The following is an 18,848-nucleotide window of genomic DNA, read 5'->3' as shown; positions in this document are numbered from 1 at the left end:
GGCAGGCCTTCTGATAAGGCTCCGGCTAGTCTACATGGTGTAATAAGGTTTCGTTGATGAATGCCAATTCACTCAAAGTGATAAAGGGTATACATACATAACAACAATGGGCCGAAACCAGAGATCAGGTAAGGCACCCGCCATGTATATCTTTATCACGTATGTGAACGTACGTATTATGATACACAACACGTCGAGTTTACGCCATTCGGATACGTGCTGTGACAGTGTTACATTCGCCAATACGGTTATGTTTTTGGTAGTGTTTATAGCTGTTTGTGTGTGTGTAGGTAGGTAAGCAGCATAGCTGAATAAGCTATGGATTGATTGCTATTAAGCAGCATAGCTGAATAAGCTATGGATTGATTGCTATGAAATTTGGTATGCGGCTAGGTCCTGGTCTATCAAATAAATGATTAGATTTTAACCACCTGGCTGCTTTTCTTGATACTGCAGCAAAACCAAGTATTTGTATCTCGTGTTCTGGACATTTCTATCTGGACATGATATCATCAGGATTTTTTTGCTGTTAGATTAGCTCTTGTTGAAATCGTTATCTCTGAGCGTCGCCAACACTGAATTTATGAACGGAATTTTGTACAGTTGGGCGTTGTTTGAGACAGAATAAAGAAACTATTGACACAACCCCCCCCCCCCCCCCCATCCCCCACCCCCTTCCCGTTTGTCGCTCGCAAAGTTAAGACTGCCAAGTCTCCGTGGCTGTACAAACTCACCTCCTTTATCAGAGCACGTAAATCCAAACAAAGGCGCATTCCGAGGTGGCATCGCGGGAACAAAAAACTAGCGCGACACCTGACCCACCCTGAGGCGTCAAGTCGACGTCACGACCCTTATGGCTGGTTTGAAGCCTTTCTATTAAACAGAGCACCGCAAGAGACCATATCCGAACGCACACAGTCCTTAGTTTAAAGACGAGGTAATCTGTGCTACAAATGCGACGTTTTTGTTAGTGATAGTTGTTAAGGGTTTGGAGGTACAATTATGTAACCTTGTGCGTAACGCATTTTTCTACACCTGACTGCTTTCCTTTGTTGTACCATTGGTCAAAGGGTAAATTTATGTTGTGTGTGTTGTTTTTCACAGTTCACACGTTAATTACTGACATAGTGACGTTAGGTCTAGATAGACGCTGTATAGACGGGGAAACGATCACAAAATGGCAGACACACAAACATACGAAAGACAGTGGATACTGTCTGAAACGTCTGACTGTTTCAAAATCTTATCCAGTTGCTTGAGTAATTATTTTTGGCGTATCTTATTACCTGGATGTCTAACCTTCATCAACACACAAACATATGGCCCCGAAAACATATCAAGCTAATCCTAATAAAGTTTGTGAAGACGTAGTCTTGTAGTCACGCATTATTTCTTGTCCCTCTGCCACAGTTCGCAGTTCCTGAACCAGCGCCAAACGGTGGGACGATGTGACGGTCAGACCTGGCTGTGACATTTCTGCATCATGGCAGCCCGTAAGTAGCGTCTTAATATAAAGTTTCCTGGTTGTATTAGAACAAGGATTAGAACGATTACAGAATTTACTTGATATCTGGGATAGTAATACTTTTTCACTGGACTAGGTAGTAGTAAAGCGTTGACATGATAATGTATATGTTTGTGGTGGTTGAAAAAGAAGGTCTGTGGTGTTTATTTTGACATGATTGATAGACATTCTGGTACCGTAGCTTTACACCTGCCACCTACTTACCTTCCTTCCTAGTCCCTTGACCTCCAGGTCGTTGGGGGGACAAGGTAGACATGAAGCTAGAGAGCTGTCTCCAGATAGCCTCTACCAGGCTCCGCGGATCGCTGGGAAAATAGTAGAAATCGGCCAAATAGAGTGAATACTAGTATGCCAGGGGTACTCCGCTATACAGGGAAGCTCAATAGGCATTGATTGCAGATTGGACCCTCTCTCCGTAGCTAACCCCCTTGGCACACTATTCACTCTATTAGGCCAATTTCTACTATTTTTCCAGCAATCCCGCGGGGCCTGGTAGAGGCTATCTCCAGCACCTTATGTCGCTTGCAGCAGTTAGCAATATACCTGCTATCGACCTTCAAACGTATCACCGTCTGAGTCGACCAGGCGCTTTCCTGCATTAAACGAGGGGGTGGGGTGGAGCGCAGAACACTGTTGTCCTGATGTAGTGATTCTCATGTCCACAGGACACAGATTTGGCCAGTCGCCCCCGCCGCTGGTCGAGTATCTTCAGGATATCCTCAACAGGTATCCGGACGGGGGACAGATTCTGAAGGTCAGCCGAAACTTAACTAGAAACTAGTGTTTATTCATTTATTCATCTATTTATTCAAAAGAATTTGATGGTAAATATGATTGCCCTTAAGTATTCTCTGGGGATAATTATATAAACCCCGTTTGCTTCAAACACAGTCAAAGGACAAGTTTATGTATTCATTGTAAATGTCAGGGTACACTACACTGGCAAAATTTGACAATGTATGGCATGGGACTGTTGGCATACAACTTAGTACTAGTACGTGCTGGTATGAGGTCAAGTTTACTTCTTTACTTGTTTGCCTTGTTACTCTCTTTGTCACTTCGCTTCTTCGGTTTGGCATCCAGTGATGGTAAAGGTTTGACTTGGACAGTTTTTTTCGGAACTCCAAGCACATTTTGCGCTTCATTACAGTTGTCAGGTTGTCATGTGGTCCAATGACTTGTGCTAACTTGTTGTTCACACATCTTTCAGGAGTTGATACAGAACGCCGAGGATGCCGAGGCCAGCGAGGTGAGGTTTCTGTACGACAGGACCCAGTACGGCACCAGGACGCTCCACTCCCCCAAACTGGCGCCGTATCAGGGCCCTGCCCTGTGCGCTTACAACGACGCCTGCTTCACCGAGGAGGACTGGAAAAACATCCAGAACACAGCAAGGAGCGTGAAGAAAGGAGATCCCATGAAGATCGGACGCTTCGGGCTGGGATTCAACTCCGTGTACCACCTTACAGGTACGATCCGTTTGATGGCTATTAGTAGCTCAATGTTGAATTACAGTATTCGAAAGTAAAAAGCGTACAATACATAGTGTATCAAGGATTTATTACTCCGGGAAGGAGGATGACCTCCTTCTGTGAGTATTGGAAATGCTTTTGTTTGCGCGTTCGCAGCTAGAACTCACGTTCCCGTCGTCGCATTGGTGTGTAACTTGGCATAATGTTTGCCTGGTTGGGCGTGGTGATGCACGATGTCTTTGTTACACCGTGACTTGTTTTATCGGCAATGCAATATCGTTATTGCACCCCTATGATTAATGGTAGTGCCACTGCCCTCCCATAGAGACCATGCTTTAAATCCGTTCCGCATCGCTGAATGTCGTAAGCAGATACAGGGTAGATCCTTTCGCTACTTGCTGTGATTGTATAGTCACTGTTACATTGTAGAATAGACAACGTGCATCACCAAACGTAACCTAGCAAACGATATACCAAGTTACATACCAATGCGGCAACGGGAATTGTGAGTTCTAGCTGCGAACATGTGCAGGAGTGACCTCCTGTCTGTGTATAAGTATGGCCAGTCGCAGCGCACATATGTGCGCACGGGTCGGGGTGGTGCACTTTTACGCACAGAGATTTTTAATTTCAAGATCGCCGTGTGAAAATGGGAAATCTCTGGACCTTTAAACTTACCACACTTGTAGTTTGTAGTACGGAGGCTGTGACAATGTAAAACGTTTACGCAGGGGATGAAAGATTGTTGAGATATGTCCCTCAGAAATATGCCCGCGGGCGACCGCGAAGTCACTTCCAGTTTGCCTGGAAACCATACCATCGGGGGCTCCCCGATATCTCTACGGCGTTGGGAGTGATGCCCGCCCGCCCAGACAGCTTAGCCCGCTCGGGGTGTGGGATTACGGCATTGAATTGAATTAGTTCGCCCCCTAGGAAAGTATCACAAGATGATTGGACTGGCAGTTCTGATCGACAAATAGTGCTTCATAATAAAGATGACATACAATGGACGAAACCATTAAAGTCTGGGGCCATCATTAACAATTATCCAGTTTGATGGCTCATCCCTAGACAATAAATCGCCAATACAACAAAATAAAAACAGAAGTGAATCAGGGTCGGTGATTTCACACCTTACTTCAAGATCCATTTCATGCATTTATCTTACAACTAGCAGGTCACTAGCTATATAGCAGAGGCAATTAACAAACACCTTACTCACAATGTACACGCTATAAATACTTAACGGAGAATTGTGTCCTACGGACTATTGTTTTCATTGTTGTCTATGCCCAAAGAATGTCGATAAATACATTGCTCGAGAGCAGATCATGTTGTAAGAATCTGAAAGAGGGCAGCAGCACTCTAAATCAATATGTACCTGAGTCTGAAGTCTCTTAACTTTATATAGAGTACTGTTTATTTGTATCTGAATAGCCGGTATAAACGCCTTTCGGTGTAACACACCAGCTTAAATTCACACCACAGTCTAAACTGCCGTGAGCAATGTTAATTTTGATTTTAAAGTTTGAAGAACAGCTGACAGTGTTGGCATAGATCGGTATTTTCATTACAGAATTGAAGATATCTTCGTCCTTAACCTTTTATTTCCAGAAGTCTAATGATTAGTAAGACGCCATGTTATCTTGTTTCCAGATCTGCCGATGATCTTGAGCGGACATCACGTCGCCATCTTTGATCCACACGAGAGCATCTTCCTGACAGACGGCGTTCGGCAGAGAGGCCGCATCTGGCACCTACAAAAAGACGCTAAGGAGATAAAGAGGCTTCAAGACCAATTCTCTCCTTTCAAAAACCTCTTCCAGGGCGCCGAAGATCCCTTAAAGACCGGATTCTTCAACGGGACGATCTTCCGATTTCCCCTAAGACAGACGCCATCAAGGCTCTCCAAGACTATCTATGACAAAAAGAAAGTCGTTGACTTGTTTGATTCCTTCAAGGCAGATGGCGACATTGTCCTACTCTTCATGCATCACGTGCGGTCTATCAACCTCATGACTAGAGAGGCAACAGGTCACAGCGCCACCGACTATCGCGTTTCCATGTGCAGCCAGTCGGAACAAGAAAGGGAAGAACGTTTCACTACTGACGTGAAAGAAGCCCTGAAGGTAAAGGTAGACAAACGGGAGACAGTCGTCAGTACGTGCCGCTTCTCAATGGCGATAGATGGTGGACCTACCAGAGACTGGCTGGTGACAAGCTACGTGAAGGGACGGGGGATCTCAGAAGAGGCAAGGGAGCTGTCTGAAGAGCTCAGCCTGCTCCCGTGGGTGGGGGTGGCGATGCCGCTGTCCGGGGACGGGAGGCTTGACGGGCGGACGTTCTGCTGCCTACCGCTGCCTGCGGGACACGAGTCCACCGGCCTGCCTGTCCACGTGCACGGCTTCTTCGGCGTCAGCGACAACAGGAGGAGTCTGAAGTGGACAGGGACGGACCAGAAGAGCGACTCGGCAGCAAGGTAGAGTTTTTTGAGCTAATTGTTTTTTTACCTCCGTGAAAAAGAGTTATCATTCCTTGTAACAAGGTGCATTTATCATTCCTAAAGGCTGTATTCCTTTTGATATCTTTCACACCAATAGCAGAAAACGTCAAGACACTTTCTCTCCATCTTTACAAGAAAGCGAGTAAGCTGGTGTTCCAGTAAATCAGGCGACCACCACATGGAATCCGCGCGTCCCCTCTCCACACCCCTACATTGCTAATACATACTGGCAATAGCTAAAACCTGTGCATACGCTTTCTGACTTTGTCTTTCACCTTTGAATTTACATCCGCTATTTACTCAATACAGGAATAACATAACGTTTCCTTCCTCCTACTCAGGTGGAACGAGGTCCTCGTGCGGGAAATCCTGCCCGCTGCCTACACCCGCCTCATCACCGACGCCACGCGCTGCAGTACCAAAGACACCCTCTACGCGGCGCTGCCAGACCGGCACCACACCGCCCCGCACTGGGATCAAGCTCTCACACCCTTCTTCGCCGACGTTCTCGCCGAGAAGGTTGTGTGGACTCGTGCGAACGGCGGGAGATGGATCACGCCGAGGGACGCAGTCTTCAGCAGGACGTCAGTTCCGACTGCAGTTCTAGACTACCTGGTCGGCGCGGGAATAGATGTGGTGACGCTGCCCGAACACGTCATGCAGGCAATCGACGACACTTTCTCCCGCTATTCTCTCAACGAGGTCACCCCTGGACTGCTGAGAGCCACCATGAAGAAGACGGGAGTGTACAACAGTTCCAGAAAGCACACACTGGCCTGGCTGCAGTACGCCCTAGATGACAAGAAGTATGACGAGATGGAAGGGATCGCACTCCTTCCGTTGGCCGACAAGACGTTCACAACGTTCTCAAAGTACGATAAGACGATCTTCATCGAATCCGAAGAGCATCCCAGAACCCTTCTCCCGGTACTTCAGGGTCGTTTCCTGGACACGGATAAAGACATCAACAAACCTACCCTACACCACCTGCGGGCGGCTGCGACGGAGGCAGAGGGAAAAGGTACGTATTCAAACGCTCTAGATACTGCGCCGTAAATGTATACTTAAGACTGCGGCTATAGTCCTTTTCCAATATTTCACTATTTCTATGATGTATATAGGGCTTTCCTGCGATTGACTTTCAGTGAGACACATCAAGCAGGTAAGATAAAAGTGCCAAAATTCTTACGCTGTTTCTATTTCGATAGTCTTTGAGGTGTTTTGTGAGTTACTAAGATCTTCAACATTTTCTCCCTGCCAGTCGGCTCCCGCCTTCCCTGCCTCCAACTACGTCATCTCGCCCCGCAGCTTGTGGCCACCCACCTGAGAGACGCACTGCCACCTGATTGGTTGCAGGTAAGTCATGTGACTTGGAACCCCGCGCGTGCGCAGCAGCCTCCCAAGAAATGGCTGGCCCAGCTGTGGCAGTATCTACAGGTTCATTTTCCTAGCGATCTCAGTCCCTTCGTCGGCTTGCCACTTCTCCCCATACACGGGAATAACGCGACCAGCCTCGTCCGACTTGAACAGCCCTCGAAGGTGATCCGCCCCAAATACGGCGAAACGACCATTCCTGACGTCATCAAGAAGCTTGTTCGTGACGTAGACGCCACAGTGCTTGAAGACGTGCCACCTTACCTGAACCACCCGAAGCTTGAGGAGTTCATACACCGCTGTACCCCATCGGGGCTTCTGAAGCTTCTGCACGTGGTCGGAGCGGACAGAGTCATGCCGAAAGTCAATGCGTTGAACCCCGAAGCTAAAGGTTCGTTGCGGACTTTCTTTGCCAAATGCGACCTTCTTCATGACACGCAGCGAATACTGCTGACCAAACTACCAATCTTTGAAGCTGTCGATGACACAAACACGAAGCCAAGATACCTGCCAGCCTTGGAACCTGGAGGGAGGATGCGACAGATCGCCCCAGACCTTACTAGTGATCCTCTACCCAACGGGTTATCCTTTCCCACAACCCTCATGGTCACTCAAGACCTCGACTCACAGGCTCTTGGGCGGCTCGTTGGTCTCCAACAACTGAGTATAACGCAGCTTTTAACGGGAATGATGGAGAAGGTTCGCCGCGGTGACTACACAAGAGAACAGACGGACTCCCTCATGCTGTGGATTCTCAAGAACCTCCATACTTTTAAGAGAAGAGATCCGAGCATCATTAACCGGATACAGACGTTGGAATTCGTGACAACCAACATCAACTCCAAAGTGACCCCCGCTGACCTGTTCAGCCCCGAAGAGGCAGTCTCTGATGTGTTACTGGGTGAGCCGGTCTTCCCAGGACCACCGTACGCAGACAGGATTGCACTGACAGCACTCCTGGAGCTTGGCATGCGTCAGAAACTATCTGCACAGGACATTCTGCACAGCGCAAGAAACGTACAGTCCTTCTACGGTTCTGGAAAGTTGACCCTTTCTGAAGCAAAACGAAAGGCTTTTGCGATTATGTCCGTTCTTGTTCACGAAATGCTCACGGCTCGCGTGCACGGTGCGCTCCTTACAGATGCACTCATGGGCGTGAATTTCTTACCGGTATCCTCAAAAAGACCCAGGTCCTATCTGCCGGGGTTGCCATGGTACCCAGAAGCCAACAACTCCATATTTGTAAGCCCAAAAGATGCACGAGGTTTAGAGTGTACAGAGCTTGTCGGCACGACCATGCCGATTGTCGATGGGAAGGTGTCCGATGGTTTCATCTCTGCTTTTGGGTGGGACAAGACCAAACTGCCGATCGGAAAAGTCGTCGGGCAACTCAAAATGATATGTAACCATTACACAGGTTCCAAACGCCCAGCCAAGCACCGTGTTGTACAGATGCTGACCGAGATCTATCAGCACATTGACGTCAGATTGTTAACAGGAGAAACAGCTGTCCTGCAGTTACTTTCCTCCCCTGGTTTCCCTCCCTGGGTTTGGCACGGTGACGGTCTGGCAGCGCCGACCACAGTGGCATTGACCTCCCCGTTCAACCTTACCCTTGACCTTGCACCATACAGATTCATTCTGCCTGAGGAGTTCCGTGACTTCAAGGAGATGTTTAGGAGTACTGGAGTCAAGGAGAGCCTTGACGAATCAGACCTGGTGCAAACGTTGCATGACATTCAATCGGCGCCGAAAATGTCGGTAGAAAGAGATCTGAAGTTGTCCGTGGACATCATAGGCTGGTTAGTCAACCACCCAGACATCCTTGAAGAGGTTCGAGACGACATTCTGGTTCCCATAGCGACGAAGGACAACTCTCGTCTGACGCTGGCCCCTGTGAGTGAGTGCACGTACAATGACGTGTCCTGGAGCGATGCACAGGATATACTTGATGACGAGGATGAAGAATTCAAACCTCTCCATAAACTGATAACGTTAGACACAGCACAACTGCTCGAGGTGCCTTCTCTCAGCCAGCGAGTCGTCAATGCCGAGGAATTTGGATTCGACCAGTGTGGGCAGCACGAGAAAGTCACTCAGCGTCTCAAGAACATCCTGAACGACTACCCCGAGGGAGCTGGGATCTTTAAGGAACTCATTCAAAACGCAGACGACGCTGGAGCAACGGAAGTGAAGTTCCTTGTCGACTGGCGGACTAACGAAGACTCCAGAGAGAACCTGATTGACCAAGGCATGGCGGCGTGCCACGGACCGGCGCTGTGGGCGTTCAACAACGCCGCGTTCAGCGAGGAGGACTTCAAGAACATCCAGAACCTAGGAGGGCAGACAAAACTGGAGGCCCTCGAGAAAGTGGGTAGATTTGGGGTCGGCTTCAATTCTGTGTATCACGTCACAGACGTCCCGAGTTTTGTCAGTGGAAGTCGGGTGCTTTTCTTTGATCCCCATGCAACGCACCTTCCCAAACACATCAAAGATAAGTCTAGACCAGGCATCGGACTTGACTTACAGAAGAACACACGACTGGTGAGCAGGTTTAAAGACCAGTTTAAGCCTTTCCAGGGCGTCTTTGGTTACAGCACCGAAACTTCCTACAACGGGACGCTGTTCAGGCTCCCGTTAAGAACACCACAGGAAGCGTCAGAAAGCGAGATCAGCGATGTGGTCTACAGCAAATCTGGCAATGCAAACATGGAAAGACTGATTGAAAGCTTCAAGAAAGGCCTAAAGCCTCTCCTACTCTTCACACAGAATGTCAGACATGTAACGATGTACAAGTTAGGGAAGTGTTCAGACCCGTCGAGAATGGTTGAAACATTTCACGTCTTTAAATCACCCGTAAAGTATTTGCGGGAAATGCAGATTTCGCTTCCTTCTCACAAATTCAGCGACAGATTTCAAATCCAAAGCAACTGCCTGCTGGCGACGTCGGACGTAATGAAACGCCAGGGGACTAACAGAGTGGCGGAGTACCCCGAAACATCCATGGTAGTCAAGGTAACCTGCAGGGAGGGGAATGGAAACGCCAAGAGTGAGGACTGGATCATTTCGTCCTGCATGGGTACAGAGACATCACTGCAGCTAGCTCTCACTGACAGAGGAAGGAAGGCCGGGCTCGTTCCATGTGGTGGTTTGGCAGCGTTGCTTAAGTCTGGTGATGTCAGCCACCAGAACGCCTTGGATAATCCCATAAACGGCGAGGCTTTCTGCTTCCTACCCCTGTCTATCCGAACGGGCCTGCCTGTCCATGTGAACGGAAGTTTCGCTGTCGCGTCCAACCGCCGAGGTCTGTGGGAGGAGACGAGTACCGACAGGTACGACCTGAAGGTGGAGTGGAACAAGGCTCTCATGGAGGATGCTGTGTGTAAGGCTTACGTCACGATGCTTCTAGACCTCAGTGTCATGGCAAAGAAAGGACAGCTGACTCCCTATCAGTACCACAGCTTTTGGCCTAACCCTTGTCACATTCAAGGCACCACACACTATAACGTCCTTGTGAAAGCCTTCTATGCAGCCTTGTCATCTGAGGGCAAATCACTTCCCCTGTTTGAGTCCGAAGGACAATGGTTGGGTTTCACATCGACAGTCTTTCTTCACCCAGAAATAAGCTTTTCTTCAAGTGAGAACGTCGCAGCCAGAAAGGCACTACAGCAGTGTCTTTCGGGGTACACTGTCGTTGAGCTGCCCAAATGGGCAAGGCAAGGGTTCGAAGAAGCCAACTGTGGCGCGCTGGTGTCTGATCACACATACACAGAGGAGCGATTCTACTCCGAACTGTTCTTTCCCAGGATACACGAACTGTCTGACGACATACGGGATCCCCTGATGCTCCGTATATTGAGCAGAGAAAATGAAGATTATCATGAACTAATAAAAAATACAGCCTGCATCCCCACCAGCCCAAGAGGACAAGAATTGTCTCGTCCCGGCGACCTCATACACCCCACCGGGAAGGTCTCAGCAATGTTCCTGCCTGAAGATAAGAAGTTCCCTCATGGATCCACAGAAACCTACCTGAAGCCTTTGCGTCTGGAGGTACTCACAGAACTGGGCATGTGCAAGGATGACGTCACGTGGGAGGTCGTCATCGAACGTGCAGAGTCAGTAGTTGGTCTGAACAACGTCAATCAGAATGAATCTCGGAAGCGAATCGTTGCGCTGATGGATTTCATCGTCAAGAAAGGGAAGGAAGCAACAGACAACAAACAGAGTGAACAGGTGAAGAAACAACTGTCCACCATCCCATTCCTGCCAATCATGCAAAAGCCCAGGGAATGGCTCTTTGCATGGAAAGGGTCTGTGTATGCCCCAGACGCACTTCTTTCCGCCCATGATCTACAGCCAAGTAAGAACTACGAGATTGCAGGTGTCTCCTGCCCAATTCTGTGTCGCAGTGTCGCTACGGAGGGTGGAAAACACAAGTACACAGTGCCGGTCGGACTTAGCAAGTTTCTGGGACTGGAAGACAAATCTCCGGACTTGAAAGAGACATTTGCCAACCTCCGGGTAATCATTACAGGCAGCATGACCGCCCTTTTGAAGGCCGAAAAAAGGGCTTGGGAGTACACAAGGAAATCGTACATCGAGACGTGTAAACACCTCCAGAAGCTTTGCCAGGCGTCTAAACACAATTCCAAGGAGATTGCCTCAAATCTACGTAAGACCCCGTTCATCATGAGCTTGAGAGACAGAAAGTTCTTCACTCCCAGAAATGTGTCCTTTCGGTTGAGGTTTGACGGTTCACCATACCTGTACCAAGTACCGGAGGAACTGGCCACAGAACTTAAACCCCTCCTCGTGGTCTGCAAAGTAAAATCAGATTTTGAAGCATGCGACTTCATACGGGCTCTTGAAAACATGAAGGAAGATAAAAGAAACCACAGGCTAAGGTCCGGTGAGGTAAACCTAGCGTTGGACCTATTGAAAGCAGCCAGCGACCTGGAGGGAGAAGGTATCCGAGAGCAAATCCTCTGGATACCGGACCAGCATGGCGTGTTGCGCAGGCCTTCGGATGTATGTTACAATGACTGTGCCTGGATCAAACAGAAGAAAGACATGGTGTTCTGCCATAAGGACATGTCAAGAGGCTTAGCAGTGGACACATTGGGGGTAAAGCCTGTACGGCACAAGGCGCTGGAAGCCTACTCACACAGCCTGTCCTGCTTTGGCTCTGATTTCGGCCAGGTGGAAAAGTTGACGAACAGAATCAAACACCTACTGGATGCTTATCCTTTCGGCAAGGAGATCCTCAAAGAATTGCTGCAAAATGCCGACGACGCCGGAGCAACAGAAATCCACTTTGTTTACGACAAGCGGCAGCACGGCACCGAGCGAATCTTCGACGACAGCTGGAAAGAACTACAAGGACCTGCCTTGTGCGTGTACAACAACAGGCCCTTCACAGAGGTGGACCTGATTGGCATACAGAACCTCGGAGAAGGCAGCAAGGCACAAGACCCGGTAAAGACTGGGAAATATGGAGTCGGTTTCAACGCGGTCTACCATCTGACCGACTGCCCGTCCTTCATGACAGGGGGAGACACGCTGTGTGTTTTCGACCCGCAGCTCCGCTTTGTCCCAGGAGCAAGACTGGATCACCCGGGACGTATGTTTCGTGGCATCGACGACTACCTGAGACAGCAGTACAAGGATGTGTTCGACTGCTATCTCAAGGACAAGCCTGCATTTTCTTCTCCAGAGAGCACCATGTTCCGGTTTCCCCTCCGTACGGCGATGATGGCGAGAGACTCCGACCTCAGTGACAAAGCAGTGACGGAAAAAGTGGTCATGGACCTCTTACACAGATTCAAAAGTGAAAGCTTTGAAGTCCTCCTGTTCCTCAACAGCGTGGAAAAGATCAAGATCTCCATCATAGAAAGAAACGGAACCTTACGTGAATTCTATCACGCCGAAGCACTCATTTCAAATAAGGCAAAGCAAGATCGAAAGAAATTCGCAGACCATGTCGCTCAGTGCGCTCGTAGTGACGAGCCTCTTCACGTACTGCCAACTCGTCATGTCACGTACAACATGGACCTCCGCGACGGCAACCAGCACCAGGAGACCTGGATAGTCCACCAGAGAATCGGGTTTGAGGACAAAGACATCCCAAACAGCATCAAGGAGGCCCACGCAGCAAAGGAGTTGGGCTTACTTCCAAGAGGAGGAGCAGCTGTATGTCACCACCACTGCAAACAGCCTTATCAATCAAAGAGTCATCACAAGTGTCATCATGCGGGACCCAAACGGGCATTTTGCTTCCTGCCTCTCCCCATCGAGACAAATCTCCCGGTGCATGTGAATGGCCATTTCGCCCTGGACCACGAGGCTAGGAGAAACCTGTGGAGGGATGAGAATGGCGGGATGAAGTCTGACTGGAACAAGACTCTGATCAGAGAAGTCATCGCTCCGGCATACGCCGCGGTGCTCGACAGGAAACGAGCAGCAGACTTTGGCGTAGAGCAGAGATCATCCTCAGCATCAAATTCAGGGAGCGTCTACAGATCGCTGGAGGCATATCACAAGCTCTTTCCATCTGTTTCAACGACGACTGATCAGTGGAGGGAACTCTCTGAAGCTTTCTATCAGCACATCGACCGCAAAAGTCTTCGCCTTCTGCCGGTACTGCGGACGATCAGCAATTATTCTCAAACCCAAAGTGGCAAGCGGAGAAAACACAGTGATAACCAGCAGACATTGGAGTGGCTACCTCCAACAGGAGATGGGAGAGATGAAGCCTTCTTCAACACAGTGAGGATCGCTGAACCAACATCATCGGTGCCCTCCCAAAAGTCGAGACGACAGGTGTTGGTAGAGACAATGCTGGACCTGGGATTCAACCTTCTTTCATGCCCACAAGCCATACTAGACTCGTTCATACAAGCTGGGGTGAAAGTCCAAGGGACTCAGTCCGAGTCGGTGGTCCGGTTTCTTCAGACGCACACAGCCGACGACCCGCTGTGCCGTATTGGGGCTTCCCTTCCTGCCCCAATCACCACCACGACATTCAAACAACCAGACAGACTTCAAGTGGTCCTTGAATACTGTTTGTCAGCTAAACAAGAAGCAAGTCAAGAGCACACGCCACATGGATTTTCTTTTTCGCCAGTTCCAAAATCTACACATGGGCACGAACATGCACTGCATGGCCTTCCCTTGCTTCTGACAGAGGACAATATCCTTCGAGTATTTAACGTCTCAAGTCCCGTATTTGCCACATACTATGCCAAACTTGTTCTAAAAGCACCGGAATTGTTTGTCCACTGGTCGTGCGTTTCAGACTTACTTCGTATCAAGACTGACAACTCAGTCTGTCCCTTCGACATCAAAGCGTTAAGTAGACTGATGCCACGTGTGCTCGACAAATCTGTGTACGGAAATGGAGAAACTGTTAAACTGCACCAGTCTCCCACGGCTCGACCACAGGATTGGATACTTTCACTTTGGCAGTTCTTTGATCAGGAAATTGCAGCAGAACAAGCTGTAATTCAAGAGATCACTAGTTTGTTTGCAGACTGGGCTGTCTTACCGGCCGTCACAACTGCACCGACGTTTGGACAGCACCACATATCAACTTCGCTCCGCTCAGGAGTCGCTCCGGTGCAACCTGTACATGTAGACCGTTATCTAGCCCCACTATGCAAGTCGCATACTGTGGTAAACTTCAACAATCAAAACACACAGCAAAACACAGTGGCGGGGATTCTGCGCAAGCTCCACTGCCTGGAGCTGGATACAAGTTGCCTTGGTGCATCCTCTTTGCCAATTCGACTTGTCCCTCGTCTCACGGACCATGTGGGGATTCTGAGAGTGTTGCACTTCATTCTAGTCGAGCAGGGAGGTACCACATCTTTGAAAGCCAGCGAGGGTACAGAACTGTTGAGGTATTTTGAAGACGAAGCCGAAAGGTTCTCAAACATACCAGCGAATTTGCACATGTTGCGGTCCCTGCCCTTGTACGAAACAATTCACAACAAACTCATCTGTCTCACCAACACTACTCAGTGCCACGTGTTGCCGGTGGGAATACCAACAATCGACATGGAAGAGTGGATAAAACGGTCAGGCACTGTCTTCTTGAAGAAGTGGTACAACCTTACAAAGCTACACAAGGCCTTGGGGTGTTCAGGAATAGAAAATGCTGACGTGTACCAAAGGTACATCCTCCCAAACATGCACCACTTGAGTGATGACGCAGTGAAGTTGCACCTAAAATACCTAAGAGAGTTGGTGCAGAAGTCAGAGGAAGAACCCCGGTCTCTCATAGAAAGCCTGAAACGTCTGCCAATCATACCATCGCCTGGAGGCAGATATCCCGTTTGTGATTTCTACGACGAGAACCATCCTGTGTTCCGTGAAATGGTTCCAGCAGAGAACTTTCTACCTCAGTGCTATCGTTCTGGAGAGCGAAGAGAAACAGAGGGATGGAGACAGTTCTTCATCAAAATTGGTCTCAACAGCACGGTAACAAAGCCCATGTTCCTGCAGTATGCACGGGAGGTAGAACGCCTGGCCAAGGCAACCAGAAGCGAAGAAAGCCAACTGACACGAAAATCAAAAGTTTTGATAGAGCACTTCTTCACCATCGAGATGTTGTTGGGAGAGACTTTCATGGAAGAAGTGTCTGGAATACGGTTTATTACACCAGTGAAGGCACAAGATGCTCTTGTCGAGCTGCACAGTCAATATGGAGTCTCTGGCAACGTCCTACCCTTTGTCTGCTTCAAGGACTGTGTGCCTGAGGACAGACAACAGCTTTGCTGGACCCGAGCGAATCTTCTACCCAAAAGTGTGACTCAAGTGTCAGTGCACTATCGAGGAGATTCTAAGGATTTGTATCATCGTCTTGGCGTCCAAGTAGAGCCATCTATAGATACCGTTATAAGCCACGTCACGTGCCTTTGCCAACACTTATCCCAACAAAAGGCCAAGGAGATGGAGGAGGGGGCAAACTCGCCCCCAGCCTGCCAAACGCTTTGGGAGGTGATGCCGACTGTCTACAAATTCCTTAGCGGGGCATCGTCTGATGCTGTTTCGCTGAAGAAGTTGGGGGACGTGCCGTGTATAGTTGTTGAGGAGGGCAGAAGGCTGGTCCGTCCAGATCAAATTGCTATCGAACTCAATCAAGAATTGGAGATTCGACCGCACCTGTATGGCTTGCCTAAACACCTCGGACCGTACCACAAGTTCTTCGTATCTCTTGGTGCCCCCGAGAAACCAACCGCGCTGCAATACGCAAAGGTGCTGGAACAGTACTATCTATCATCCAACGGAGACACTTTGGCAGATCCAAATGAGATGAAAGGGTCAGATTCTGCAGTTGCTGGACTTTTCCGGTGTTTGAAAGCTTCGTCGCAAGTCGTGTCGGGGAAAGAAGTGTCGTCACAAACAAACGCCATTCAAGACTCCTTTCGGCAACTTCAAAACCTGTACCTCCCGAGCCGGCAGAATAAACTGTGCAAAACAACCGATCTTGTGTTCGATGACACCCCGCAGTTCTCGCATCGGATCAAGGACTTCAAGTACCCGTTTCTCGTGAGTTTGGATAAGTGCGACCTGAGTGGGAATGAACAAGACTTGATCAATCTTCTACCTACACACCTGAGTCCAAAGCGCTGCAGCTCCCTCGTGCAAGAAGCACTCTGCGACGACTGTGAACAGATGGCTTGTGTGATGGGTGAGAACTGCGTCCTGGAGACACGATTCAACCGTTTGTTCAAGAGTTCTCAGTTTAGCCAGGCAATTCACCGTCTGGTCGCGACTGAGAACAGCCAGAATGTAACATATGACGCGGGAAAGCTGAAGACGGTGTCCTCAATAAAGGTTTGCTGCAGACAAAATCTGGTGACGCGCCTGATGTATAGGGAGTTTCAGGAGGAAATCACAGAGAGCAAGGACAACTCCCTCTGTTTTATAGAGGATGGTACATTGTATATTGCACATACAGAAACAACTTCCGAGCAATACAATGGTTTCATCTACAAGCTGATACATGTGATAAACTATGCGCTTGGACGACCCCTTGCGGATCCTTCCCCCCTAATTTTGGTTCTCAGTACAGATGTGGCATCTGATATTCCAGGGGAACTGGACAAGGCGGGGATACAGCGCCATGGTACAGGAAAGGATGAGGACCAGTATCGTCACGACCTCGGCACTCCAATCCCGGAAATTTACCACCACCTGTTAAAGAGTAATCCAGCTCACTTCTTCTCCAGAGACGAGTACGTTGGTTTCGAGGTCTACGATTCAGACTTAGAGGCAGAATCAGAGGACTACACCATGTCATTCCTGTACGCAAAAGTGATCAAGGAAGCGTCGACAAATATCGATCTCAAGTTCGGCCTGGGCAGAAAATATGTCATAGATCTCGGACAAACAGAACAATCAGTGAGTGCGGCAGACCTGTACAAGTTTTGCCGCCCCTGTGTATCGGGTCCGCTCGTTCCGTATGAGGGAGAGACAGGTGAGGACGGTGCTTCCGCAGCTAAAACACCTCAGAGTCTACAAGAGGCAATGGAAGAGGTGAGCGACATCTTGGAGGAAGCATGGAAGCTTCCAGAAAGGGAGAGAAAGAAGGTTGTGCGACGCCTCTACCTCCAATGGCATCCGGACAAGAACCCTGACAATGTGGAGATGGCTACTGAGGTCTGCAAACATATCCAGGCTGAAATCGGCAGGCTTGAGAAGGGCCTTCCTAGGACGAAGGGGGGAGGGCGTCGTAGCGGCGGATTTGATTTCGGAGAAAGCAGCTTCAGCAGCTTCTTCAAGAGGTGGAACTTCCATGCCAGATTCCATAGCCAACAGAGGGAGCGATTCTACGAACACTACCGAGGTGATGACTTCAGCGGGTGGCGCACGGGCTCCGGCCAGTGGGTTCCCCCCAGGTCCGATGGAAGCAAGTTCCCTAACCCTCGGGAGGCGGCACGCTGGCATCGCCAGGCAACAGCAGACCTACAGGCTGCCAGGGACAATCTCAGCGGCCCCGGCTCCTCCTATGAGTGGACGTGTGTGATGTGCCACCAGGCTGTGGAGAAGGCTCTGAAAGCCGTGCAGCTGGGCAAGTTCGGCAAGTACCAGATGGTTCACCGGATCGGCCGCATGGCGAAAGCACTGATGGCTAGCTGCGGGGAGGAACTGGCCGATGTCGGTGATACTGCTATGGAACTGTCCTCCATCGGGTCGTACCCAGGATCCGATGACGTGTATCTGCGTGCCCGCTACCCCAACCTTCACCCGGCCCCGAGAGTTCCTAACGACGTGTTCACCTGTCAGCACGCCGAGCGCGCCGTGCACCTGGCGCAGACTGTACTGGGCATGACGGAAAGAGTACTGAAGTAACGAACTAAAGAGACAGTTGTTCTTCATAAGAACAGAGCACAGAAATTGCAGGGTCTTTTTTCACGTTTTGTAGTTTTCTTACCAGCGTCAGAAAGAACGCAATTGCTGAATGAAGAATTGATCTTATAGAAGCTACCTGTATGTACAGTACAATGCAGCACCAGTAGAGCTCTTTAAAGCTCATGTTGGGAGTCAAAGAGTAAATGTGAAAATGATTTTTTTCTACAGTTTTTAGTTTTTGTACTGCGCATGACACAAAGAGTACTGAACTAACGAACCAAAGAGACACAGAAAGTGGTGCAGGTGTTCTGCTTATCAGTAACAGAGCACAGAAATTTTAGTTTGTACGTTTGGAAGTTGAGACCCTTCTTACTAGCGTCAGAAAGAATGCAGTTGCTGAATCCACTACGAAGCAGAAACACTGTCACAAAAATCGTATATATGTTTTTAAAAAGGGACATGTTTTTTTATAAGGGGGCAAATTAAATCCACATATGTTTTGAAAATGGCACATGTTTTTAAAAAGGGGGCAAATTAAATCCACATATGTTTTGAAAATGGGACATGTTTTTAAAAATTAAATCCACATATGTTTTGAAAATAGGACATGGTTTTT

At 49.0% G+C, this 18,848-nt stretch overlaps 1 protein-coding gene across 1 annotated transcript; it reads left to right on the top strand.

Annotated features, from left to right (window-relative positions):
- The first annotated feature begins 1,408 nt into the window (after positions 1–1,408).
- Positions 1,409–18,448, top strand: LOC136426436 (sacsin-like). Its single transcript, XM_066415101.1, has 6 exons — positions 1,409–1,493; positions 2,191–2,279; positions 2,736–2,994; positions 4,654–5,476; positions 5,842–6,521; positions 6,762–18,448. The coding sequence occupies exons 1-6, from the start codon at positions 1,484–1,486 to the stop codon at positions 18,230–18,232; spliced, it is 13,332 nt and encodes a 4,443-aa protein (XP_066271198.1). The 5' UTR covers positions 1,409–1,483; the 3' UTR covers positions 18,233–18,448.
- The last annotated feature ends 400 nt before the right edge of the window (positions 18,449–18,848 follow it).

This window comes from Branchiostoma lanceolatum, chromosome 2, assembly GCF_035083965.1.
Source record: "Branchiostoma lanceolatum isolate klBraLanc5 chromosome 2, klBraLanc5.hap2, whole genome shotgun sequence".
Taxonomy (NCBI): Eukaryota; Metazoa; Chordata; class Leptocardii; order Amphioxiformes; family Branchiostomatidae; genus Branchiostoma; species Branchiostoma lanceolatum.
The sequence above is the reverse complement of the archived record's forward strand: the minus strand, read 5'-3'. Positions and strand labels throughout refer to the sequence as shown.